Source organism: Salvelinus alpinus, chromosome 28 (assembly GCF_045679555.1).
Source record: "Salvelinus alpinus chromosome 28, SLU_Salpinus.1, whole genome shotgun sequence".
NCBI classification, from domain to species: Eukaryota; Metazoa; Chordata; class Actinopteri; order Salmoniformes; family Salmonidae; genus Salvelinus; species Salvelinus alpinus.
This window is the reverse complement of record NC_092113.1, coordinates 41534914-41562796: the sequence shown is the minus strand read 5'-3', so window position 1 is coordinate 41562796 and position 27883 is coordinate 41534914. Positions and strand designations below refer to the sequence as shown.

Sequence of the window (27883 nt, the reverse complement as noted above, 5' to 3'; positions counted from 1 at the left end):
GTCAGATAATACTGACCTAATGTTCCCTCCTCCTCTTCCTCCAGTCAGATAATACTGACCTAATGTTCCCTCCTCCTCCTCCTCTTTCTCCAGTCAGATAATACTGACCTAATGTTCCCTCCTCCTCCTCCTCTTTCTCCAGTCAGATAATACTGACCTAATGTTCCCTCCTCCTCTTCCTCCAGTCAGATAATACTGACCTAATGTTCCCTCCTCCTCTTTCTCCAGTCAGATAATACTGACCTAATGTTCCCTCCTCCTCTTTCTCCAGTCAGATAATACTGACCTAATGTTCCCTCCTCCTCTTCCTCCAGTCAGATAATACTGACCTAATGTTCCCTCCTCCTCCTCTTCCTCCAGTCAGATAATACTGACCTAATGTTCCCTCCTCCTCTTCCTCCAGTCAGATAATACTGACCTAATGTTCCCTCCTCCTCTTCCTCTAGTCAGATAATACTGACCTAATGTTCCCTCCTCCTCCTCCTCTTCCTCCAGTCAGATAATACTGACCTAATGTTCCCTCCTCCTCCTCCTCTTCCTCCAGTCAGATAATACTGACCTAATGTTCCCTCCTCCTCCTCCTCTTCCTCCAGTCAGATAATACTGACCTAATGTTCCCTCCTCCTCCTCTTTCTCCAGTCAGATAATACTGACCTAATGTTCCCTCCTCCTCCTCTTTCTCCAGTCAGATAATACTGACCTAATGTTCCCTCCTCCTCCTCTTCCTCCAGTCAGATAATACTGACCTAATGTTCCCTCCTCCTCCTCTTCCTCCAGTCAGATAATACTGACCTAATGTTCCCTCCTCCTCCTCTTCCTCTAGTCAGATAATACTGACCTAATGTTCCCTCCTCCTCCTCCTCTTCCTCCAGTCAGATAATACTGACCTAATGTTCCCTCCTCCTCCTCTTCCTCCAGTCAGATAATACTGACCTAATGTTCCCTCCTCCTCCTCTTCCTCCAGTCAGATAATACTGACCTAATGTTCCCTCCTCCTCCTCTTCCTCCAGTCAGATAATACTGACCTAATGTTCCCTCCTCCTCCTCTTCCTCCAGTCAGATAATACTGACCTAATGTTCCCTCCTCCTCCTCTTCCTCCAGTCAGATAATACTGACCTAATGTTCCCTCCTCCTCCTCTTCCTCCAGTCAGATAATACTGACCTAATGTTCCCTCCTCCTCCTCTTCCTCCAGTCAGATAATACTGACCTAATGTTCCCTCCTCCTCCTCTTCCTCCAGTCAGATAATACTGACCTAATGTTCCCTCCTCCTCCTCTTCCTCCAGTCAGATAATACTGACCTAATGTTCCCTCCTCCTCCTCTTTCTCCAGTCAGATAATACTGACCTAATGTTCCCTCATCCTCCTCTTCCTCCAGTCAGATAATACTGACCTAATGTTCCCTCCTCCTCTTCCTCCAGTCAGATAATACTGACCTAATGTTCCCTCCTCCTCTTCCTCCAGTCAGATAATACTGACCTAATGTTCCCTCCTCCTCTTCCTCCAGTCAGATAATACTGACCTAATGTTCCCTCCTCCTCCTCTTCCTCCAGTCAGATAATACTGACCTAATGTTCCCTCCTCCTCCTCCTCTTCCTCTAGTCAGATAATACTGACCTAATGTTCCCTCCTCCTCCTCCTCTTCCTCCAGTCAGATAATACTGACCTAATGTTCCCTCCTCCTCCTCCTCTTCCTCCAGTCAGATAATACTGACCTAATGTTCCCTCCTCCTCCTCTTCCTCCAGTCAGATAATACTGACCTAATGTTCCCTCCTCCTCCTCCTCTTTCTCCAGTCAGATAATACTGACCTAATGTTCCCTCCTCCTCCTCCTCTTCCTCCAGTCAGATAATACTGACCTAATGTTCCCTCCTCCTCCTCTTCCTCCAGTCAGATAATACTGACCTAATGTTCCCTCCTCCTCCTCTTCCTCCAGTCAGATAATACTGACCTAATGTTCCCTCCTCCTCCTCTTCCTCCAGTCAGATAATACTGACCTAATGTTCCCTCCTCCTCTTTCTCCAGTCAGATAATACTGACCTAATGTTCCCTCCTCCTCTTTCTCCAGTCAGATAATACTGACCTAATGTTCCCTCCTCCTCCTCCTCTTTCTCCAGTCAGATAATACTGACCTAATGTTCCCTCCTCCTCTTTCTCCAGTCAGATAATACTGACCTAATGTTCCCTCCTCCTCCTCTTTCTCCAGTCAGATAATACTGACCTAATGTTCCCTCCTCCTCCTCCTCTTCCTCCAGTCAGATAATACTGACCTAATGTTCTCCTCCTCCTCCTCTTCCTCCAGTCAGATAATACTGACCTAATGTTCCCTCCTCCTCTTTCTCCAGTCAGATAATACTGACCTAATGTTCCCTCCTCCTCTTTCTCCAGTCAGATAATACTGACCTAATGTTCCCTCCTCCTCCTCCTCTTTCTCCAGTCAGATAATACTGACCTAATGTTCCCTCCTCCTCTTTCTCCAGTCAGATAATACTGACCTAATGTTCCCTCCTCCTCCTCTTTCTCCAGTCAGATAATACTGACCTAATGTTCCCTCCTCCTCCTCCTCTTTCTCCAGTCAGATAATACTGACCTAAGGTTCCCTCCTCCTCCTCCTCTTCCTCTAGTCAGATAATACTGACCTAAGGTTCCCTCCTCCTCCTCCTCCTCCAGTCAGATAATACTGACCTAATGTTCCCTCCTCCTCCTCTTCCTCCAGTCAGATAATACTGACCTAATGTTCCCTCCTCCTCTTCCTCCAGTCAGATAATACTGACCTAATGTTCCCTCCTCCTCTTCCTCTAGTCAGATAATACTGACCTAATGTTCCCTCCTCCTCCTCCTCTTCCTCCAGTCAGATAATACTGACCTAATGTTCCCTCCTCCTCCTCCTCTTCCTCCAGTCAGATAATACTGACCTAATGTTCCCTCCTCCTCCTCTTCCTCCAGTCAGATAATACTGACCTAATGTTCCCTCCTCCTCCTCTTTCTCCAGTCAGATAATACTGACCTAATGTTCCCTCCTCCTCCTCTTTCTCCAGTCAGATAATACTGACCTAATGTTCCCTCCTCCTCCTCTTCCTCCAGTCAGATAATACTGACCTAATGTTCCCTCCTCCTCCTCTTCCTCCAGTCAGATAATACTGACCTAATGTTCCCTCCTCCTCCTCTTCCTCTAGTCAGATAATACTGACCTAATGTTCCCTCCTCCTCCTCCTCTTCCTCCAGTCAGATAATACTGACCTAATGTTCCCTCCTCCTCCTCTTCCTCCAGTCAGATAATACTGACCTAATGTTCCCTCCTCCTCCTCTTCCTCCAGTCAGATAATACTGACCTAATGTTCCCTCCTCCTCCTCTTCCTCCAGTCAGATAATACTGACCTAATGTTCCCTCCTCCTCCTCTTCCTCCAGTCAGATAATACTGACCTAATGTTCCCTCCTCCTCCTCTTCCTCCAGTCAGATAATACTGACCTAATGTTCCCTCCTCCTCCTCTTCCTCCAGTCAGATAATACTGACCTAATGTTCCCTCCTCCTCCTCTTCCTCCAGTCAGATAATACTGACCTAATGTTCCCTCCTCCTCCTCTTTCTCCAGTCAGATAATACTGACCTAATGTTCCCTCATCCTCCTCTTCCTCCAGTCAGATAATACTGACCTAATGTTCCCTCCTCCTCTTCCTCCAGTCAGATAATACTGACCTAATGTTCCCTCCTCCTCTTCCTCCAGTCAGATAATACTGACCTAATGTTCCCTCCTCCTCTTCCTCCAGTCAGATAATACTGACCTAATGTTCCCTCCTCCTCCTCTTCCTCCAGTCAGATAATACTGACCTAATGTTCCCTCCTCCTCCTCCTCTTCCTCTAGTCAGATAATACTGACCTAATGTTCCCTCCTCCTCCTCCTCTTCCTCCAGTCAGATAATACTGACCTAATGTTCCCTCCTCCTCCTCCTCTTCCTCCAGTCAGATAATACTGACCTAATGTTCCCTCCTCCTCCTCTTCCTCCAGTCAGATAATACTGACCTAATGTTCCCTCCTCCTCCTCCTCTTTCTCCAGTCAGATAATACTGACCTAATGTTCCCTCCTCCTCCTCCTCTTCCTCCAGTCAGATAATACTGACCTAATGTTCCCTCCTCCTCCTCTTCCTCCAGTCAGATAATACTGACCTAATGTTCCCTCCTCCTCCTCTTCCTCCAGTCAGATAATACTGACCTAATGTTCCCTCCTCCTCCTCTTCCTCCAGTCAGATAATACTGACCTAATGTTCCCTCCTCCTCTTTCTCCAGTCAGATAATACTGACCTAATGTTCCCTCCTCCTCTTTCTCCAGTCAGATAATACTGACCTAATGTTCCCTCCTCCTCCTCTTTCTCCAGTCAGATAATACTGACCTAATGTTCCCTCCTCCTCCTCTTTCTCCAGTCAGATAATACTGACCTAATGTTCCCTCCTCCTCCTCCTCTTTCTCCAGTCAGATAATACTGACCTAATGTTCCCTCCTCCTCCTCCTCTTCCTCTAGTCAGATAATACTGACCTAAGGTTCCCTCCTCCTCCTCCTCCTCCAGTCAGATAATACTGACCTAATGTTCCCTCCTCCTCCTCTTTCTCCAGTCAGATAATACTGACCTAATGTTCCCTCCTCTTCCTCTTCCTCTAGTCAGATAATACTGATCTAATGTTCCCTCTTCCTCCAGTCAGATAATACTGACCTAATGTTCCCTCCTCCTCCTCCTCTTTCTCCAGTCAGATAATACTGACCTAATGTTCCCTCCTCCTCCTCCTCTTCCTCCAGTCAGATAATACTGACCTAATGTTCCCTCCTCCTCCTCCTCTTCCTCCAGTCAGATAATACTGACCTAATGTTCCCTCCTCCTCTTCCTCCAGTCAGATAATACTGACCTAATGTTCCCTCCTCCTCTTTCTCCAGTCAGATAATACTGACCTAATGTTCCCTCCTCCTCTTCCTCCAGTCAGATAATACTGACCTAATGTTCCCTCCTCCTCTTCCTCTTCCTCCAGTCAGATAATACTGACCTAATGTTCCTTCCTCCTCCTCCTCTTTCTCCAGTCAGATAATACTGACCTAATGTTCCCTCCTCCTCCTCTTCTTCCTCCAGTCAGATAATACTGACCTAATGTTCCCTCCTCCTCCTCCTCTTCCTCCAGTCAGATAATACTGACCTAATGTTCCCTCCTCCTCCTCTTCCTCCAGTCAGATAATACTGACCTAATGTTCCCTCCTCCTCCTCTTCCTCCAGTCAGATAATACTGACCTAATGTTCCCTCCTCCTCCTCTTCCTCCAGTCAGATAATACTGACCTAATGTTCCCTCCTCCTCCTCTTCCTCCAGTCAGATAATACTGACCTAATGTTCCCTCCTCCTCCTCTTCCTCCAGTCAGATAATACTGACCTAATGTTCCCTCCTCCTCCTCTTCCTCCAGTCAGATAATACTGACCTAATGTTCCCTCCTCCTCCTCTTCCTCCAGTCAGATAATACTGACCTAATGTTCCCTCCTCCTCCTCTTCCTCCAGTCAGATAATACTGACCTAATGTTCCCTCCTCCTCCTCTTTCTCCAGTCAGATAATACTGACCTAATGTTCCCTCATCCTCCTCTTCCTCCAGTCAGATAATACTGACCTAATGTTCCCTCCTCCTCTTCCTCCAGTCAGATAATACTGACCTAATGTTCCCTCCTCCTCTTCCTCCAGTCAGATAATACTGACCTAATGTTCCCTCCTCCTCTTCCTCCAGTCAGATAATACTGACCTAATGTTCCCTCCTCCTCCTCTTCCTCCAGTCAGATAATACTGACCTAATGTTCCCTCCTCCTCCTCCTCTTCCTCTAGTCAGATAATACTGACCTAATGTTCCCTCCTCCTCCTCCTCTTCCTCCAGTCAGATAATACTGACCTAATGTTCCCTCCTCCTCCTCCTCTTCCTCCAGTCAGATAATACTGACCTAATGTTCCCTCCTCCTCCTCTTCCTCCAGTCAGATAATACTGACCTAATGTTCCCTCCTCCTCCTCCTCTTTCTCCAGTCAGATAATACTGACCTAATGTTCCCTCCTCCTCCTCCTCTTCCTCCAGTCAGATAATACTGACCTAATGTTCCCTCCTCCTCCTCTTCCTCCAGTCAGATAATACTGACCTAATGTTCCCTCCTCCTCCTCTTCCTCCAGTCAGATAATACTGACCTAATGTTCCCTCCTCCTCCTCTTCCTCCAGTCAGATAATACTGACCTAATGTTCCCTCCTCCTCTTTCTCCAGTCAGATAATACTGACCTAATGTTCCCTCCTCCTCTTTCTCCAGTCAGATAATACTGACCTAATGTTCCCTCCTCCTCCTCTTTCTCCAGTCAGATAATACTGACCTAATGTTCCCTCCTCCTCCTCTTTCTCCAGTCAGATAATACTGACCTAATGTTCCCTCCTCCTCCTCCTCTTTCTCCAGTCAGATAATACTGACCTAAGGTTCCCTCCTCCTCCTCCTCTTCCTCTAGTCAGATAATACTGACCTAAGGTTCCCTCCTCCTCCTCCTCCTCCAGTCAGATAATACTGACCTAATGTTCCCTCCTCCTCCTCTTCCTCCAGTCAGATAATACTGACCTAATGTTCCCTCCTCCTCTTCCTCCAGTCAGATAATACTGACCTAATGTTCCCTCCTCCTCTTCCTCTAGTCAGATAATACTGACCTAATGTTCCCTCCTCCTCCTCCTCTTCCTCCAGTCAGATAATACTGACCTAATGTTCCCTCCTCCTCCTCCTCTTCCTCCAGTCAGATAATACTGACCTAATGTTCCCTCCTCCTCCTCTTCCTCCAGTCAGATAATACTGACCTAATGTTCCCTCCTCCTCCTCTTTCTCCAGTCAGATAATACTGACCTAATGTTCCCTCCTCCTCCTCTTTCTCCAGTCAGATAATACTGACCTAATGTTCCCTCCTCCTCCTCTTCCTCCAGTCAGATAATACTGACCTAATGTTCCCTCCTCCTCCTCTTCCTCCAGTCAGATAATACTGACCTAATGTTCCCTCCTCCTCTTCCTCTAGTCAGATAATACTGACCTAATGTTCCCTCCTCCTCCTCCTCTTCCTCCAGTCAGATAATACTGACCTAATGTTCCCTCCTCCTCTTCCTCCAGTCAGATAATACTGACCTAATGTTCCCTCCTCCTCCTCCTCCAGTCAGATAATACTGACCTAATGTTCCCTCCTCCTCTTCCTCTTCCTCCAGTCAGATAATACTGACCTAATGTTCCCTCCTCCTCCTCTTCCTCCAGTCAGATAATACTGACCTAATGTTCCCTCCTCCTCCTCTTCCTCCAGTCAGATAATACTGACCTAATGTTCCCTCCTCCTCCTCTTTCTCCAGTCAGATAATACTGACCTAATGTTCCCTCCTCCTCTTTCTCCAGTCAGATAATACTGACCTAATGTTCCCTCCTCCTCCTCTTTCTCCAGTCAGATAATACTGACCTAATGTTCCCTCCTCCTCCTCTTTCTCCAGTCAGATAATACTGACCTAATGTTCCCTCCTCCTCCTCCTCTTTCTCCAGTCAGATAATACTGACCTAAGGTTCCCTCCTCCTCCTCCTCTTCCTCTAGTCAGATAATACTGACCTAAGGTTCCCTCCTCCTCCTCCTCCTCCAGTCAGATAATACTGACCTAATGTTCCCTCCTCCTCCTCTTCCTCCAGTCAGATAATACTGACCTAATGTTCCCTCCTCCTCTTCCTCCAGTCAGATAATACTGACCTAATGTTCCCTCCTCCTCTTCCTCTAGTCAGATAATACTGACCTAATGTTCCCTCCTCCTCCTCCTCTTCCTCCAGTCAGATAATACTGACCTAATGTTCCCTCCTCCTCCTCCTCTTCCTCCAGTCAGATAATACTGACCTAATGTTCCCTCCTCCTCCTCTTCCTCCAGTCAGATAATACTGACCTAATGTTCCCTCCTCCTCCTCTTTCTCCAGTCAGATAATACTGACCTAATGTTCCCTCCTCCTCCTCTTTCTCCAGTCAGATAATACTGACCTAATGTTCCCTCCTCCTCCTCTTCCTCCAGTCAGATAATACTGACCTAATGTTCCCTCCTCCTCCTCTTCCTCCAGTCAGATAATACTGACCTAATGTTCCCTCCTCCTCTTCCTCTAGTCAGATAATACTGACCTAATGTTCCCTCCTCCTCCTCCTCTTCCTCCAGTCAGATAATACTGACCTAATGTTCCCTCCTCCTCTTCCTCCAGTCAGATAATACTGACCTAATGTTCCCTCCTCCTCCTCCTCCAGTCAGATAATACTGACCTAATGTTCCCTCCTCCTCTTCCTCTTCCTCCAGTCAGATAATACTGACCTAATGTTCCCTCCTCCTCTTCCTCTAGTCAGATAATACTGACCTAATGTTCCCTCCTCCTCTTCCTCCAGTCAGATAATACTGACCTAATGTTCCCTCCTCCTCCTCCTCTTTCTCCAGTCAGATAATACTGACCTAATGTTCCCTCCTCCTCTTCCTCTTCCTCCAGTCAGATAATACTGACCTAATGTTCCCTCCTCCTCCTCCTCTTTCTCCAGTCAGATAATACTGACCTAATGTTCCCTCCTCCTCTTCCTCTTCCTCCAGTCAGATAATACTGACCTAATGTTCCCTCCTCCTCTTCCTCCAGTCAGATAATACTGACCTAATGTTCCCTCCTCCTCTTCCTCCAGTCAGATAATACTGACCTAATGTTCCCTCCTCCTCTTCCTCCAGTCAGATAATACTGACCTAATGTTCCCTCCTCCTCTTCCTCTTCCTCCAGTCAGATAATACTGACCTAATGTTCCCTCCTCCTCCTCCTCTTCCTCCAGTCAGATAATACTGACCTAATGTTCCCTCCTCCTCTTCCTCCAGTCAGATAATACTGACCTAATGTTCCCTCCTCCTCCTCCTCCAGTCAGATAATACTGACCTAATGTTCCCTCCTCCTCTTCCTCTTCCTCCAGTCAGATAATACTGACCTAATGTTCCCTCCTCCTCTTCCTCTAGTCAGATAATACTGACCTAATGTTCCCTCCTCCTCTTCCTCCAGTCAGATAATACTGACCTAATGTTCCCTCCTCCTCCTCTTTCTCCAGTCAGATAATACTGACCTAATGTTCCCTCCTCCTCTTCCTCTTCCTCCAGTCAGATAATACTGACCTAATGTTCCCTCCTCCTCCTCCTCTTTCTCCAGTCAGATAATACTGACCTAATGTTCCCTCCTCCTCTTTCTCCAGTCAGATAATACTGACCTAATGTTCCCTCTTCCTCTTCCTCCAGTCAGATAATACTGACCTAATGTTCCCTCCTCCTCTTCCTCCAGTCAGATAATACTGACCTAATGTTCCCTCCTCCTCCTCCTCTTCCTCCAGTCAGATAATACTGACCTAATGTTCCCTCCTCCTCTTCCTCCAGTCAGATAATACTGACCTAATGTTCCCTCCTCCTCTTCCTCTTCCTCCAGTCAGATAATACTGACCTAATGTTCCCTCCTCCTCTTCCTCCAGTCAGATAATACTGACCTAATCTTCCCTCTTCCTCTTCCTCCAGTCAGATAATACTGACCTAATGTTCCCTCCTCCTCCTCTTCTTCCTCCAGTCAGATAATACTGACCTAATGTTCCCTCCTCCTCTTCCTCCAGTCAGATAATACTGACCTAATGTTCCCTCCTCCTCCTCCTCTTCCTCCAGTCAGTTAATACTGACCTAAGGACCTAGCCTTCTGCCCGGGTGTCCCGTGAGGTTGTGTGCCGCACTTTAACCTTTCCCTTCCCCCTAACACTATGGGCCCCACCCACTGGCCTTTAGTCACTGATCTAGGACCAGTTACCCTCCCCATAGCCTAACCTGAACCACTATGGAGGATTATTAAAAACTGAGCCCAGATCAGTCGTGGTCTAGGACTGCTGACTCTGGCTCCACCTCTGGTTAATCCCACAGGGCTGTCGAAGGAAATGAGTAGATTATCCTTAACCAGCTGTATGTTCTGCTGCGTAGGTGCCTTACTGCCTGCCTTACTGCCTGCCTCTTGGGGTTATTTTTGTGCAGTGGTCCTGTCAGGGCAGGCAGACAAGGTGAGGCCGTGAATAGCCTGATAATAACCCACAGGGAGAGAGAGGGTCATGGAGTCTGGACTGCCACTAGAATAACCCAGAGGGTCAAGGAGTCTGGACTGCCACTAGAATAACCCAGAGGGTCAAGGAGTCTGGACTGCCACTAGAATAACCCAGAGGGTCAAGGAGTCTGGACTGCCACTAGAATAACCCAGAGGGTCAAGGAGTCTGGACTGCCACTAGAATAACCCAGAGGGTCAAGGAGTCTGGACTGCCACTAGAATAACCCAGAGGGTCAAGGAGTCTGGACTGCCACTAGAATAACCCAGAGGGTCAAGGAGTCTGGACTGCCACTAGAATAACCCAGAGGGTCAAGGAGTCTGGACTGCCACTAGAATAACCCAGAGGGTCAAGGAGTCTGGACTGCCACTAGAATAACCCAGAGGGTCAAGGAGTCTGGACTGCCACTAGAATAACCCAGAGGGTCAAGGAGTCTGGACTGCCACTAGAATAACCCAGAGGGAGAGTAAACACTCTTTGTCTATTGGCTAATAGGCTGCATGACTTTGAAGATCTGACTAAAGAGGAGTAGAGTTGCCTGTCCCCTCCCAGCCCATAGTATTAGATGGATTTGACCAGTTTCTGGACAGACTTGAGACACACACACACACACACACATTCACACCACCAGCTCATAGTACATCTTCGAAAGCCATAGCTTCTGCTCTGCTCCATCATTTCTCTCTCTCTCCCTCACCACTCTCTCCCTCTCCCCACACCCCATAATGACATCACAATACCCCATAATGACATCACAATACCCTATAATGACATTACAATACCCCATAATGAGATATTCGAAAAGTTTTAGATTTTTTTTGGCAAATCTATTAAAAAATAAAGTATTCAGACCCTTTGCTATGAGACTTGAAATTGAGCTCAGGTGCATCCTGTTTCCATTGATCATCCTTTAAATGTTTCTACAACTTGATTGGAGTCCACCTGTGGTAAATTCAATTGATTGGACATGATTTGGAGAGGCACACACCTGTCTATATAAAGTCCCATAGTTGACAGTGCATGTCAGAGCAAGGGTTAAAAAAAATGTCTGCCGCATTGAAGTTCCCCAAGAACACAGAGTGGCCTCCATTATTCTTAAATGGAATAAGTTTAGAACCACCAAGACTCTTCCTAGAGCTGGCCGCCCGGCTAACTCCCCAAATACAGGTGTGCTAAGCTTGTAGCGTCATACCCAAGAAGACTTCATGCTGTAATCGCTGCCAAAGGTGCTTCTACAAAGTATTGAGTAAAGAGTCTGAATACTTATGTAAATGTGATTTCCGTTTTTATTTTAAATTAATTAGCAAACCTCTCTTCCTTCTTTCCCCCCTCTCTCTCTCTCTCCTCTTTTCTCCCTTCTCCCCCCCCTCTCTCTCCCTTCTCTCTCCTCCTCTCTTAGACTGGTGAGGCTGTGAGCGAACAAGGGAGTGTGTGTGTGAGAGAGACTGAAAGAGAGAGACAGAGGGAGTGGTCGTCATGGCAGCTGAGGCACAGAGACAGCGTTCTCTGTCTACGTCAGGAGACTCGCTCTACCTGGTCCTGGGGATCGACAAGAACGCCACGCCAGAGGACGTCAAGAAGTCCTACAGGTAACAATATACACCACTACACCAGGACACGACACACTATTAGTAGACAACACCTTAACTCTACCTGGTCCTGGGGGTCGACGAGAACGCCACGCCGGAGGACATCAAGAAGTCCTACAGGGCAGATGTACTACATATTTATAAAAATATATATTTTACCCCTTTTTCTCCCCAATTTTATGGTATCCATTTGGTAGTTAGTCTTGTCTCATCGCTGCAACTCCCGTACGGACTCGGGAGAGGCGAAGGTCGACAGCCGTGCGTCCTCCGAAACACGACCCAACCAAGCCGCACTGCTTCTTGACACAACGCCCACTTAACCCAGAAGCCAGCCGCACCAATGTGTCGGAGGAAACACCGTACACCTGGCAACCGTGTCAGCATGCACTGTGCCCAGCCAGCCACAGGAGTCGCTAGTGCGCGATGGGACAAGGGCATCCCTGCCGGCCAAACCCTCCCCTAACCTGGACGATGCTGGGCCAATTGTGCGCCGCCCCATGGGTCTCCTGGTCGTGGCTGGCTTCGACAGAGCCTGGACTCGAACCCAGAATCTCTAGTGGCACAGCTAGCACTGCAATGCAGTGTCTTAGATCACTGCACCACTCGGGAGGCCCCTACATATTACAGTGTACTACATACAGTGCATTCGGAAAGTATTCAGACCCCTTGACCTTTTCCACATTTTGTTACGTTACAGCCTTATTCTAAAATGGATTAAATAAATGTTTTTCCTCCGCAATCTACACACAATACCCCATAATGACAAAGCGAAAACAGGTTTTTAGAAATGTTTGCACATTTATGCACATTTGTGGCCTGCTGGAGGTCATTTGCAGGTCTCTGGCAGTGCTCCTCCTGCTCCTCCTTGCACAAAGGCGGAGGTAGCGGTCCTGCTGCTGGGTTGTTGCCCTCCTACGGCCTCCTCCACGTCTCCTGATGTACTGGCCTGTCTCCTGGTAGCGCCTCCATGCTCTGGACACTACGCTGACAGACACAGCAAACCTTCTTGCCACAGCTCGCATTGATGTCCCATCCTGGATGAGCTGCACTACCTGAGCCACTTGTGTGGGTTGTAGACTCCGTCTCATGCTACCACTAGAGTGAGAGCACCGCCAGCATTCAAAAGTGACCAAAACATCAGCCAGGAAGCATAGGAACTGAGAAGTGGTCTGTGGTCACCACCTGCAGAACCACTCCTTTATTGGGGGTGTCTTGCTAATTGCCTATAATTTCCACCTTGTGTCTATTCCATTTGCACAACAGCATGTGAAATTTATTGTCAATCAGTGTTGCTTCCTAAGTGGACAGTTTGATTTCACAGAAGTGTGATTGACTTGGAGTTACATTGTGTTTAAGTGTTCCCTTTATTTTTTTGAGCAAATGTATGGGGTGTTGTGTGTAGATTGAATTTTTTTAAATACATTTTCGAATAAGGCTGTAACGTCACAATGTGTAAAAAGTAGAGGGGTCCGAAGGCACTGTATTACTGTGTAGTACATATTAGTGTACTACATAGTACAGTAGAATACGCCTGTCTCCTCTGTCCAGGCAAAAGCCAGCCTAATAATGAGCTCCTTCCACCATGTTGTCCAACAACTTCACATTTCTCCATCAGTGGAAGTAATGAGGAGGAAGCCGCCAGGACAGATTTTTAAGTCATTGATATAGAGCCTCTCTCTTCCTCTTGGGTGTCATGTCAGCTGTAACAGTTGTCACAGTTGTCGACACTAAATCACACTCCTGAATCCCACCAGGCAGAACCTCAACGGTGACAGTCATAAAGTAATTGTCTGACTAATGTAGCAGACTGGGTTTGTGGTCTAGAAGCTAATTTGATGTAGATAATGCAACCATGAGGAGGGAGGGAGTGACTTCTTGTTATCACTGTTCACTATGAGACACAGTCCACTAGACTTCCTGTTATCACAGTCCACTAGACTTCCTGTTATCACTGTTCACTATGAGACAGTCCACTAGACTTCCTGTTATCACTGTCCACTAGACTTCCTGTTATCACTGTCCACTAGACTTCCTGTTATCACTGTTCACTATGAGACACAGTCCACTAGACTTCCTGTTATCACTGTCCACTAGAGGGCAACAGAGATGTGGTGCATGAGGGCTGAACATTGAAACAGGGGACAGAAGTGATTGGTTTAACGTTTGACTTTGGCTGAAACACGCTAAATTCTATGCGTTTCGTCATTCTGTCATTGTCTCTCTCATAACCACACCTGTTCTCCGTCCAATCAGGAAACTGGCTCTGAAGTTCCACCCAGACAAGAACCCAGACAACCCCGAGGCTGCTGATAAGTTTAAGGAAATCAACAACGCCCACTCCATCCTGAACGACTGTACCAAGAGGAACATCTATGACAAGTACGGATCCCTGGGACTGTACGTGGCCGAGCAGTTTGGAGAGGAGAACGTCAACACCTACTTTGTCCTCTCCTCCTGGTGGGCCAAGGTAAGACAACGTCTCGTCCTCCTGGTGGGGCCGAGGTAAGACAACGTCTCGTCCTCCTGGTGGGGCCGAGGTAAGACAACGTCTCGTCCTCCTGGTGGGGCCGAGGTAAGACAACGTCTCGTCCTCCTGGTGGGGCCGAGGTAAGACAACGTCTCGTCCTCCTGGTGGGGCCGAGGTAAGACAACGTCTCGTCCTCCTGGTGGGCCCGAGGTAAGACAACGTCTCGTCCTCCTGGTGGGGCCGAGGTAAGACAACGTCTCGTCCTCCTGGTGGGGCCGAGGTAAGACAACGTCTCGTCCTCCTGGTGGGGCCGAGGTAAGACAACGTCTCGTCCTCCTGGTGGGGCCGAGGTAAGACAACGTCTCGTCCTCCTGGTGGGGCCGAGGTAAGACAACGTCTCGTCCTCCTGGTGGGGCCGAGGTAAGACAACGTCTCGTCCTCCTGGTGGGGCCGAGGTAAGACAACGTCTCGTCCTCCTGGTGGGGCCGAGGTAAGACAACGTCTCGTCCTCCTGGTGGGGCCGAGGTAAGACAACGTCTCGTCCTCCTGGTGGGGCCGAGGTAAGACAACGTCTCGTCCTCCTGGTGGGGCCGAGGTAAGACAACGTCTCGTCCTCCTGGTGGGGCCGAGGTAAGACAACGTCTCGTCCTCCTGGTGGGGCCGAGGTAAGACAACGTCTCGTCCTCCTGGTGGGGCCGAGGTAAGACAACGTCTCGTCCTCCTGGTGGGGCCGAGGTAAGACAACGTCTCGTCCTCCTGGTGGGGCCGAGGTAAGACAACGTCTCGTCCTCCTGGTGGGGCCGAGGTAAGACAACGTCTCGTCCTCCTGGTGGGGCCGAGGTAAATGTAGTGATGGACGCGGGGTGGTGATTAGTCCCCGGTAAATGTAGTGATGGACGCGGGCGGGGGTAGATTACGTCCGCGGTAAATGCTAGTGATGGACGCGGGGCGGTGATTACGTCCCCGGTAAATGTAGTGATGGACGCGGGGCGGTGATTAGTCCCCGGTAAATGTAGTGATGGACGCGGGGCGGTGATTAGTCCCCGGTAAATGTAGTGATGGACGCGGGGCGGTGATTAGTCCCCGGTAAATGTAGTGATGGACGCGGGGCGGTGATTAGTCCCCGGTAAATGTAGTGATGGACGCGGGGCGGTGATTAGTCCCCGGTAAATGTAGTGATGGACGCGGGGCGGTGATTAGTCCCCGGTAAATGTAGTGATGGACATCGGGTTGGTGATTAGTCCCCGGTAAATGTAGTGATGGACGCGGGGTGGTGATTAGTCCCCGGTAAATGTAGTGATGGACGCGGGGTGGTGATTAGTCCCCGGTAAATGTAGTGATGGACGCGGGGTGGTGATTAGTCCCCGGTAAATGTAGTGATGGACATCGGGTTGGTGATTAGTCCCCGGTAAATGTAGTGATGGACGCGGGGTGGTGATTAGTCCCCGGTAAATGTAGTGATGGACGCGGGGTGGTGATTAGTCCCCGGTAAATGTAGTGATGGACGTGGGGGTGATGATTAGTTCCCGGTAAATTTCACCCCTCAAAATCAATTAAAAAAGTCACCAGTTTGTGTGGCTCACCTCTGACCTCTCCCTGACGGTCTCCTCTCTCTGCAGGGCCTGTTCATCTTCTGTGGCTCACCTCTGACCTCTCCCTGACGGTCTCCTCTCTCTACAGGGCCTGTTCATCTTCTGTGGCTTGGCGACTGGCTGCTACTTCTGCTGCTGTCTGTGCTGCTGCTGTAACTGCTGCTGTGGGAAGTGTAAACCACGGCCGCCCGCGGACCAGGAACCAGAGTTCTACATCTCCCCTGAAGACCTGGAGGCACAGATGCAGTCTGACGAGAGAGGTGAGGAGTTTAATCAATCAATCAATCAATCAATAGAACTAGTTTAATCAATCAATCTGTTTTAAGTAGAGTGGATTTTCACTTGGTTAAATGAAGGGAAGACCGATAGAGAGGATTTGATCCCAGGTAGGGAACTGTACATAAAAACAGTTTAACTGGTCAGTCCTCTGTGTCTGGTCATTATAACAGTTTAACCGGTCAGTCCTCTGTGTCTGGTCGTTATAACAGTTTAACCGGTCAGTCCTCTGTGTCTGGTCATTATAACAGTTTAACCGGTCAGTCCTCTGTCTGGTCATTATAACAGTTTAACTGGTCACTCCTCTGTGTCTGGTCATTAGGACAGTTTAACCGGTCACTCCTCTGTGTCTGGTCATTAGGACAGTTTAACCGGTCACTCCTCTGTGTCTGGTCATTAGGACAGTTTAACCGGTCACTCCTCTGTGTCTGGTCATTAGGACAGTTTAACCGGTCACTCCTCTGTGTCTGGTCATTAGAACAGTTTAACTGGTCAGTCCTCTGTGTCTGGTCATTATAATACTTTAACTGGTCAGTCCAACCTGTGTCTGTGGGTATATATGCCAACAGAAATTGTATTTTAATTCCATAATTTTGCATTTGTATTAGATGATTGCATTTGAATTTGTAATACAGAAATTGATTTATTGACTTAATAAATGTAATTTGTATTTCAATATTTGAGACCGAATTGAGTAAATGTTGCAAAGTTTTAAAATTCAATTTAATTGAATATTAAACTTGAATATTTATATATTCAATTTCAATATGGTAGATTGTGTATTCTTGTTTTTTTTACACTCCCTTCCAACGTGGCCTGTGATCATCATAGAGGGGAACAGGAAGCACATCCATGTACCAGAGAGTCTTTGCTTTCAGGAATGGGGTCATAACAGTTTATAGCCAAAACTGTTCAAATGCTAGAGCCAAATTCATAGGAAGAAAATTAATTCAACATGTCAAAATTGGCTTCAGAGCCCGCCAGAAGCTTCTGTTTACCGCAGTGAGCTTTTAATTGTATCAAATCAAAGTGTATTTGCCACGTGCGCCGAATACAACAGGTGTAGTAGACCTTACAGTGAAATGCCGAATACAACAGGTGTAGTAGACCTCACAGTGAAATGCTGAATACAACAGGTGTAGTAGACCTCACAGTGAAATGCCGAATACAACAGGTGTAGTAGACCTGACAGTGAAATGCTGAATACAACAGGTGTAGTAGACCTCACAGTGAAATGCTGAATACAACAGGTGTAGGTAGACCTTACAGTGAAATGCCGAATACAACAGGTGTAGTAGACCTCACAGTGAAATGCTGAATACAACAGGTGTAGTAGACCTCACAGTGAAATGCTGAATACAACAGGTGTAGTAGACCTCACAGTGAAATGCTGAATACAACAGGTGTAGTAGACCTCACAGTGAAATGCTGAATACAACAGGTGTAGTAGACCTCACAGTGAAATGCTGAATACAACAGGTGTAGTAGACCTCACAGGTGAAATGCTGAATACAACAGGTGTAGTAGACCTCACAGTGAAATGCTGAATACAACAGGTGTAGTAGACCTCACAGTGAAATGCTGAATACAACAGGTGTAGTAGACCTCACAGTGAAATGCTGAATACAACAGGTGTAGTAGACCTTACAGTGAACTCTGGTCAGCCCAACCTGGGCCTGTGGGTTGGTCATGTGGTTGAAGCTGCCACCAATCACACAGTTGTTTAGATTTGTAACGTCTGTTTGTGTGTTGTTCCCCCCCCCAGACGTTGGTGGTGACCCCATCATGATGCAGCCGTCTGGAACAGAGACCACCAGGCTGACGTCAGACAACCACTCCTCCTACCGGACCGACACCGGACACAACTAAACCGACACCGGATACAACTAAACCGACACCGGATACAACTAAACCGACACCCCGGACACAACTAAACCGACACCGGATACAACTAAACCGACACCGGATACAACTAAACCGACACCGGATACAACTAAACCGACACCGGATACAACTAAACCGACACCCCGGACACAACTAAACCGACACCGGATACAACTAAACCGACACCCCGGACACAACTAAACCGACACCGGATACAACTAAACCGACACCCCGGACACAACTAAACCGACACCGGATACAACTAAACCGACACCCCGGACACAACTAAACCGACACCGGACACAACTAAACCGACACCGGATACAACTAAACCGACACCCCGGACACAACTAAACCGACACCGGATACAACTAAACCGACACACCGGACACAACTAAACCGACACCGGATACAACTAAACCGACACCCCGGACACAACTAAACCGACACCCCGGACACAACTAGACCGACACCCCGGACACAACTAAACCGACACCCCGGACACAACTAAACCGACACCGGACACAACTAAACCGACACCCCGGACACAACTAAACCGACACCCCGGACACAACTAGACCTACACCGGACACAACTAAACCGACACCCCGGACACAACTAAACCGACACCCCGGACACAACTAGACCGACACCGGACACAACTAGACCGACACCGGACACAACTAGACCGACACCGGACACAACTAGACCGACACCGGACACAACTAGACCGACACCCCGGACACAACTAGACCGACACCCCGGACACAACTAGACCGACACCGGACACAACTAGACCGACACCGGACACAACTAGACCGACACCGGACACAACTAGACCGACACCCCGGACACAACTAGACCGACACCGGACACAACTAGACCGACACCGGACACAACTAGACCGACACCGGACACAACTAGACCGACACCCGGACACAACTAGACCGACACCCCGGACACAACTAGACCGACACCGGACACAACTAGACCGACACCGGACACAACTAGACCGACACCGGACACAACTAGACCGTACACCGGACACAACTAGACCGACACCCCGGACACAACTAGACCGACACCCCGGACACAACTAGACCGACACCGGACACAACTAGACCGACACCCCGGACACAACTAGACCGACACCCCGGACACAACTAGACCGACACCCCGGACACAACTAGACCGACACCCCGGACACAACTAGACCGACACCCCGGACACAACTAGACCGACACCCCGGACACAACTAGACCGACACCCCGGACACAACTAGACCGACACCCCGGACACAACTAGACCGACACCCCGGACACAACTAGACCGACACCCCGGACACAACTAGACCGACACCCCGGACACAACTAGACCGACACCCCGGACACAACTAGACCGACACCCCGGACACAACTAGACCGACACCCCGGACACAACTAGACCGACACCCCGGACACAACTAGACGGACACCCCGGACACAACTAGACCGACACCCCGGACACAACTAGACCGACACCCCGGACACAACTAGACCGACACCCCGGACACAACTAGACCGACACCCCGGACACAACTAGACGGACACCCCGGACACAACTAGACGGACACCCCGGACACAACTAGACGGACACCCCGGACACAACTAGACGGACACCCCGGACACAACTAGACGGACACCCCGGACACAACTAGACGGACACCCCGGACACAACTAGACGGACACCCCGGACACAACTAGACGGACACCCCGGACACAACTAGACGGACACCCCGGACACAACTAGACGGACACCCCGGACACAACTAGACGGACACCCCGGACACAACTAGACGGACACCCCGGACACAACTAGACGGACACCCCGGACACAACTAGACGGACACCCCGGACACAACTAGACGGACACCCCGGACACAACTAGACGGACACCCCGGACACAACTAGACCGACACCGGATACAACTAAACCGACACCGGACACAACTAGACCGACACCGGACACAACTAGACCGACACCGGACACAACTAGACCGACACCGGACACAACTAGACCGACACCGGACACAACTAGACCGACACCGGACACAACTAGACCGACACCGGACACAACTAGACCGACACCGGACACAACTAGACCGACACCGGACACAACTAGACCGACACCGGACACAACTAGACCGACACCGGACACAACTAGACCGACACCGGACACAACTAGACCGACACCGGACACAACTAGACCGACACCGGACACAACTAGACCGACACCGGACACAACTAGACCGACACCGGACACAACTAGACCGACACCGGACACAACTAGACCGACACCCCGGACACAACTAGACCGACACCCCGGACACAACTAGACCGACACCCCGGACACAACTAGACCGACACCCCGGACACAACTAGACCGACACCCCGGACACAACTAGACCGACACCCCGGACACAACTAGACCGACACCCCGGACACAACTAGACCGACACCCCGGACACAACTAGACCGACACCCCGGACACAACTAGACCGACACCCCGGACACAACTAGACGGACACCCCGGACACAACTAGACCGACACCCCGGACACAACTAGACCGACACCCCGGACACAACTAGACCGACACCGGACACAACTAGACCGACACCCCGGACACAACTAGACGGACACCCCGGACACAACTAGACGGACACCCCGGACACAACTAGACGGACACCCCGGACACAACTAGACGGACACCCCGGACACAACTAGACGGACACCCCGGACACAACTAGACGGACACCCCGGACACAACTAGACGGACACCCCGGACACAACTAGACGGACACCCCGGACACAACTAGACGGACACCCCGGACACAACTAGACGGACACCCCGGACACAACTAGACGGACACCCCGGACACAACTAGACGGACACCCCGGACACAACTAGACGGACACCCCGGACACAACTAGACGGACACCCCGGACACAACTAGACGGACACCCCGGACACAACTAGACGGACACCCCGGACACAACTAGACGGACACCCCGGACACAACTAGACGGACACCCCGGACACAACTAGACGGACACCCCGGACACAACTAAACGGACACCCCGGACACAACTAGACGGACACAACTAAACCCTCTCTACCCCTACCCTCTACACCAGATACGACTAAACTCACCTGTACCCCTACCCTCTACACCGGATACGACTAAACTCACCTGTACCCCTACCCTCTACACCAGATACGACTAAACTCACCTGTACCCCTACCCTCTACACCGGATACAACTAAACCCCCTGTACCCCTACCCTCTACACCGGATACAACTAAACCCCCTGTACCCCTACCCTCTACACCGGATACAACTGAACCCCCTGTACCCCTACCCTCTACACCGGATACAATTGAACCCCCTGTACCCCTACCCTCTACACCGGATACAACTAAACCCCCTGTACCCCTACCCTCTACACCGGATACAACTAAACCCTCTGTACCCCTACCCTCTACACCGGATACAACTGAACCCCCTGTACCCCTACCCTCTACACCGGATACAATTGAACCCCCTGTACCCCTACCCTCTACACCGGATACAACTAAGCCCCCTGTACCCCTACCCTCTACACTGGATACAACTAAACCCCCTGTACCCCTACCCTCTACACCGGATACAACTAAACCCCCTGTACCCCTACCCTCTACACCGGATACAACTAAACTCACCTAAACCTACACTCTGTACCCCTACCCTCTACACCGGATACAACTAAACACTCTGTACCCCTACCCTCTACACCGGATACAACTAAACCCCCTGTACCCCTACCCTCTACACCGGATACAACTAAACTCACCTAAACCTACACTCTGTACCCCTACCCTCTACACCGGATACAACTAAACCCTCTGTACCCCTACCCTCTACACCGGATACAACTAGACCGACCCCCCCTAAACAATCTACCCCTACCCTCTACACCCCATGCCCTACACCACTATCCTGCCTCTGAGAAAGAGAGTAGAGGATACATGGCAGGAGAGAGAGGAAGATGGCAAGGAGGAGATCAAAGGAAGTAGCATATATTTGGTAGAGTGTGCACAGCTCGCCTCGCTCCATCTAACAGATTTTGAAAAAAATTTTCATGAAAGAAATGCAAAGTAATATATAAGGATTTTTTTATGTATTTTTTTTATTTAACCTTTATTTAACTAGGCAAGTCAGTTAAAAACAAATTCTTATTTACAATGACGGCCTACCCTTACCCCTTACTTATATATATTACCTTAGTTGGGCCAGTAACCGAAACGTTGCTAGATCAAATCCTCCGAGCTGACAAGGTAAAAATCTGTCGTTCTGCCCCTGAACAAGGCAGTTAACCCACTGTTCCTAGACCGTCATTGAAAATAAGAATTTGTTCTTAACTGACTTGCATATCAAACGCTAGGCTAGACGCTAGCTAAATAGTTTGTTGCTAGCTAACCTGCTAGTATGACAACCGAATTCAAACTTATCAGTTGCTGAAAACAGCTGGACAAACTCGAAATTTCATGTGTGGAAGATTTAAAAGCATAGCGCCACTTACGTCATGACGACAGTAGGGACCGGAGAAATTCATGTTCATCACACACCGCGTTAGGTCATCAGATGCTCCACCACAACAACAACAACAAAAATCAATTGCTAGCTATATACGGGTTTCTTCGTTAGACCTGCGTTTTAGAATGTATCCCGTTTCAGTTTGTGGCGTTGTTGGTTTAGCTTTCTGTAACTTTGTAGTATGGGCTTGCATATGTGTAGGTGCTTATTGCGTCAGGATTGCAAGATGTCCCCATGTCTTTTCCAACTGTCACATTTATCTGGTCTTAATGTCCATTCTAGATTGCCCTTCTAGCCAATCAGAAACGAGTATTCAACAACGCTGTGGTATAATGTAAAGTAATGTACTTACTTTTGTTTAAACTAATCCGCAACACTGCTAAACACACAGCCACAACTTGTCTGAGGCATTTCTGACCTGTTCGTCTCTCAGAAGGGTTTTGTCTTTGTTTCCCTGTGTTTTAATATCTGTTTCCACCTTGTCTGTCTAGGCTGGAGTTTAGAGATAATGTTATTTTAGGCTTGTTTCTGACTCAGAAAGCAGGAAGTAGATCCTTCAAAGCAGGAAGTTAATTTGAAATCATTGCTTTTAATGAAAATTCCACTATACTTTGGGCCAATCATGGCAGGCAGCTGAGGCAGAGCTCTGTCTTAAACTTGTACCTCACCCACAATACTTGGTCTTCTCTCCTGTGTTATTGTATGTTGTTGTTATTTGTAAACTCAGGTTCCCTTTTGATCTAATATTAGGTTTTGGTTTATTTTTATTATTTATTTCACCGTTATTTAACCAGGTAGGCTAGTTGAGAACAAATTCTCATTTGCAACTGCGACCTGGCCAAGATAAAGCATAGCAGTTCGACACATAAGTAATTACAATATAGCAATTAGACACTGGAATGGTAGATGTGCAGAAGATGAATGTGCAAGTAGAGAAACTGGGGTGCAAAGGAGCAAAATAAATAAATACAGTATGGGGATGAGGTAGTCGGATGGGCTGTTTACAGATGGGCTATGTACAGGTGCAGTGATCTGTGAGCTGCTCTGACAGCTGGTGCTTAAAGCTAGTGAGGGAGATATGAGTCCAGCTTCAGTGATTTTTGCAGTTCGTTCCAGTCATTGGCAGCAGAGAACTGGAAGGAAAGGCGACCAAAGGAGGAATTGGCTTTGGGGATGACCAGTGAGATATACCTGCTGCAGCGTGTGCTACGGGTGGGTTAACATTCGGTATCAAAAATATGCAAAAATAGAGAAAATCAGAAAATACTTTTTCACAGAATGTTATTCCAAATTTTACACGTACACCGCTTCATCGAGAAGATTCAAATACTGCTTGTTTTTTTTTTCTGGAAAACTTGACTTTTTTTCGTCCTCATGCTAAGCTAGCAGTAGCCACAATATCTTCTGGCAAATTACAGCTACCTATACTTTTATTGTGGATACAGTATAGTATGGACAGTGGAATGATTTCTATTCATTTCTCTGAGAACAATATCTTCATTTAACTCCATGTCATCAGGCGGATGGATGCTTTCCCTCTTCCTCTACTTTCTCCTCCTCTTCCTCACTTCTTCCACTCCTCTGCTCTGGCTCTCTGTGTGTTTTCTCTCCAATACTACTACTACTACTACCGCTGCTACTACTACTACTACTACTACTGCTACTACTACCACTACTACAACCTCAACGCGCACACGTGTGTGTACACACTACAGTGTGTGTGTGTGTGTACTCCAAATGTCTCCCTCTCTGAACCTGGTACTACCACAAATACATTCAACTGCTTGTTTTAGTTTTCAGATTTTCTGTGAGGAAGTAATTAAAAATGTAACTGGTGTATGTATGTTCGGATTTTATTATGTTGTGTCTATTTTGAGTTTTGCAAAAACAACCAAGTTTTTATTTTTATTTTTTTCAGTAGATTATTTGTGTTTTTATTGATGTTGTCGGAGAAGGGGGGGGATCAGATTTAAGATATCCAAAGTAGTGGTTGTCTGTTGCCCTACAGCTCTGTATGTAGTCCGGCTCTGCAACTGAATAGGAGAAAACGTGGTGTCCAAAAATGACATCCTATTCCCTATGTAGTGCACTACTTTTGACCAGAGTCCTATGGGCCCTGATCAAAAAGTAGTGCACTACATAGGGATTAAGGTGCTATTTGGGACGTGAACTAAAAAAAACAGTTTACAACAATCAAGCAGCATCAGGTGATAGGTTTCTCAGCACCATCAGTAATCTTCTAAACACTTCAAGTGTTGTACGTTTCCAGTAACTTTCCCCAAATCCTCTGGTTTTCCAAATAATTCAGGGATTCTAGGAATTTCAGGGGGAAAGTTACTGGAATTTTGCAACACTTAGCCCCTCCCACTAGCACTCCGTTACTCCTTAGACTCTAGCCAATCATCTTTGAGCAGCGTGGCGGTTGTATGTAAGTATGATGTAATGCAATGATGAATCTCATGTGTTTTTTTAGATGTATTGTTGTTAGACCTCGTTTTACCTCGTGTTTTACCTGTGTTATTTACTCATACCTTTTTCAGTGTCAATCTAAAATTTTCATCTACTTATCATTTTTTATTTTGTCATAGCCTGAGTGCCAGTCTGTTTATGCGACCATCTCCTTGTAATGGATAAGGACATTTAATGGTGGCAAGAGAAAACAGATCTGGGACCAGGCTAACTGGTAACAAACAGGTCTGGGACCAGGCTAACTGGTAACAAACAGGTCTGGGAACAGGCTAACTGGCAACAGACAGATCTGGGAACAGGCTAACTGGCAACAGACAGATCTGGGACCAGGCTAACTGGCAACAGACAGATCTGGGACCAGGCTAACTGGCAACAGACAGATCTCGGACCAGGCTAACTGGCAACAGACAGATCTGGGACCAGGCTAACTGGCAACAAACAGATCTGGGACCAGGCTAACTGGTAACAAACAGATCTGGGACCAGGCTAACTGGTAACAAACAGATCTGGGACCAGGCTAACTGGTAACAAACAGATCTGGGACCAGGCTAACTGGTAACAAACAGATCTGGGACCAGGCTAACTGGTAACAAACAGATCTGGGACCAGGCTAACTGGTAACAAACAGATCTGGGACCAGGCTAACTGGTAACAGACAGATCTGGGACCAGGCTAACTGGTAACAGACAGATCTGGGACCAGGCTAACTGGTAACAGACAGATCTGGGACCAGGCTAACTGGTAACAAACAGATCTGGGACCAGGCTAACTGGTAACAGACAGATCTGGGACCAGGCTAACTGGTAACAAACAGATCTGGGACCAGGCTAACTGGTAACAAACAGATCTGGGACCAGGCTAACTGGTAACAAACAGATCTGGGACCAGGCTAACTGGTAACAAACAGATCTGGGACCAGGCTAACTGGTAACAAACAGATCTGGGACCAGGCTAACTGGTAACAAACAGATCTGGGACCAGGCTCATTTTGTTACGCTCCAGTCTAAGTCTGAGAGCATCTTCCTTTTTATTCCCTTCTTTCTTTTCATTTATTGCTAAGAAGATTCTATTATCAAGTGAGACATTTTTAATTGGTTGTAGTTTTGTCCCGCCACTGCAGTCTCATTTTGATTTGATTGGTTGTATTACGACGGAGATGTGGTTGTCCCACATAGCTTATCGTAAGATGAATGCACTGACTGTAAGTCGCTCTGGGTAAGAATATCTGTTATCATGATGACGTTGACAAATGAAATGCTATTTCTGGGATTTTTTTTCTCCTCTGCGATATTAAACATGCAACTTGTCTAAGTGAATGCAATACTAAGTTATACCGGATCAAGAAAAAACATTATTTTAGAAACTTACAACAAAAAAAAGTTAATGTGAATATAACGATAAAATTATGACATTTATTTTTATTTATTACATTTTTGTTCTCTTTTTAATAAATTAATGTTTATTTTTTATTTTTATTTAACCTTTTATTTAACTAGGCAAGTTAGTTAAGAACAAATTCTTATTTGCAATGACGACCTACCCAGGACGACGCTGGGACAATTGTGCACCGCCCTATGGGACTCCCAATCACGGCCGTTTAGTTAAGTATAAATGGTACGTAACTAGGTGTGGCCATTTTGAATGAACGGTCGATATCTCCTGTACATTTAGCGGAAGCACGTAGAAGTTATGTTTTAGCATGGTCATCTACTGTGTCTGAAGGAGAAGAATGAAGGTCCTGTATCTGACGTGCCGCTGTAAAATAAATGTTTCTGATGCTTAGACGTGTCTCATTTGTGACTCCTTTCTGAAAATAATGACATGTCTGTGGATTGTCTGTAATGTCGTCTTCAGTTTGGTTAAGTCCACACCCACAAAACACTAGGATGTTAGTTGCAGTCCAGGTTGTTGTTAATATAGAATATACAATCTCAATGGATCATTTGGACGCCTGGGAAAAGTGTTAATTGCCTCACAAAACACACCAATATGATATAGCAATTTATTTAACCTACTGAAAAGCTCTTAGACTTTGATTGCAGAGGACCTACAGTACTGGCCTACTGGCACATACTAGCCTGCTGCTGGGTCTGTGTAGACATGACTGATACTGGCTCCTACTAGCCTGCTGCTGGGTCTGTGTAGACATGACTGATACTGGTCCTACTAGCCTGCTGCTGGGTCTGTGTAGACATGACTGATACTAGCCTGCTGCTGGGTCTGTGTAGACATGACTGATACTAGCTCCTACTACCCTGCTGCTGGGTCTGTGTAGACATGACTGATACTAGCTCCTACTAGCCTGCTGCTGGGTCTGTGTAGACATGACTGATAGCAAGGCAGAGGAGGTAACTGTAGAAAGATCACTGGCATGACCTGTCTCAGCCTGCATACCACCCAGCACCTGATATGGCCTGACACACACACACACACACACAGACCGATATGGCCTGAGACACACACATACACACAGACCGATATGGCCTGAGACACACACACACACACAGACCGATATGGCCTGAGACACACACACACACACACACACACAGACCGATATGGCCTGAGACACACACACACACACACACACACACACACACACACACACACAGACCAATATGGCCTGACACACACACACACACACACAGACAGACCGATATGGCCTGAGACACACACACACACACACACAGACCGATATGGCCCGAGACACACACACACACACCGATATGGCCTGAGACACACACAAACACACACACACATACCGATATGGCCTGAGTACATTAGGGGGCTGCCCACTGGGGGGGTATTTTCTAGTAACATGACACTCCCAACCCCCTCTGACAAACACACTCACCCTTCCA

General features: G+C 47.9%; 1 protein-coding gene across 1 annotated transcript in view; it reads left to right on the top strand.

Moving 5' to 3' along the window:
- LOC139557898 (dnaJ homolog subfamily C member 5-like) overlaps positions 1-18217 on the top strand; it is a 52865-nt gene extending 34648 nt beyond the window's left edge. The window contains exons 2-5 of the mRNA XM_071373221.1: positions 11536-11725; positions 13979-14192; positions 15873-16044; positions 17826-18217. Coding sequence (XP_071229322.1) covers positions 11613-11725; positions 13979-14192; positions 15873-16044; positions 17826-17929 — 603 coding nt within the window. The 5' untranslated portion in view covers positions 11536-11612 and the 3' untranslated portion in view covers positions 17930-18217. The remainder of the gene's footprint in view (positions 1-11535; positions 11726-13978; positions 14193-15872; positions 16045-17825) is intronic.
- Positions 18218-27883: the final 9666 nt, after the last annotated feature.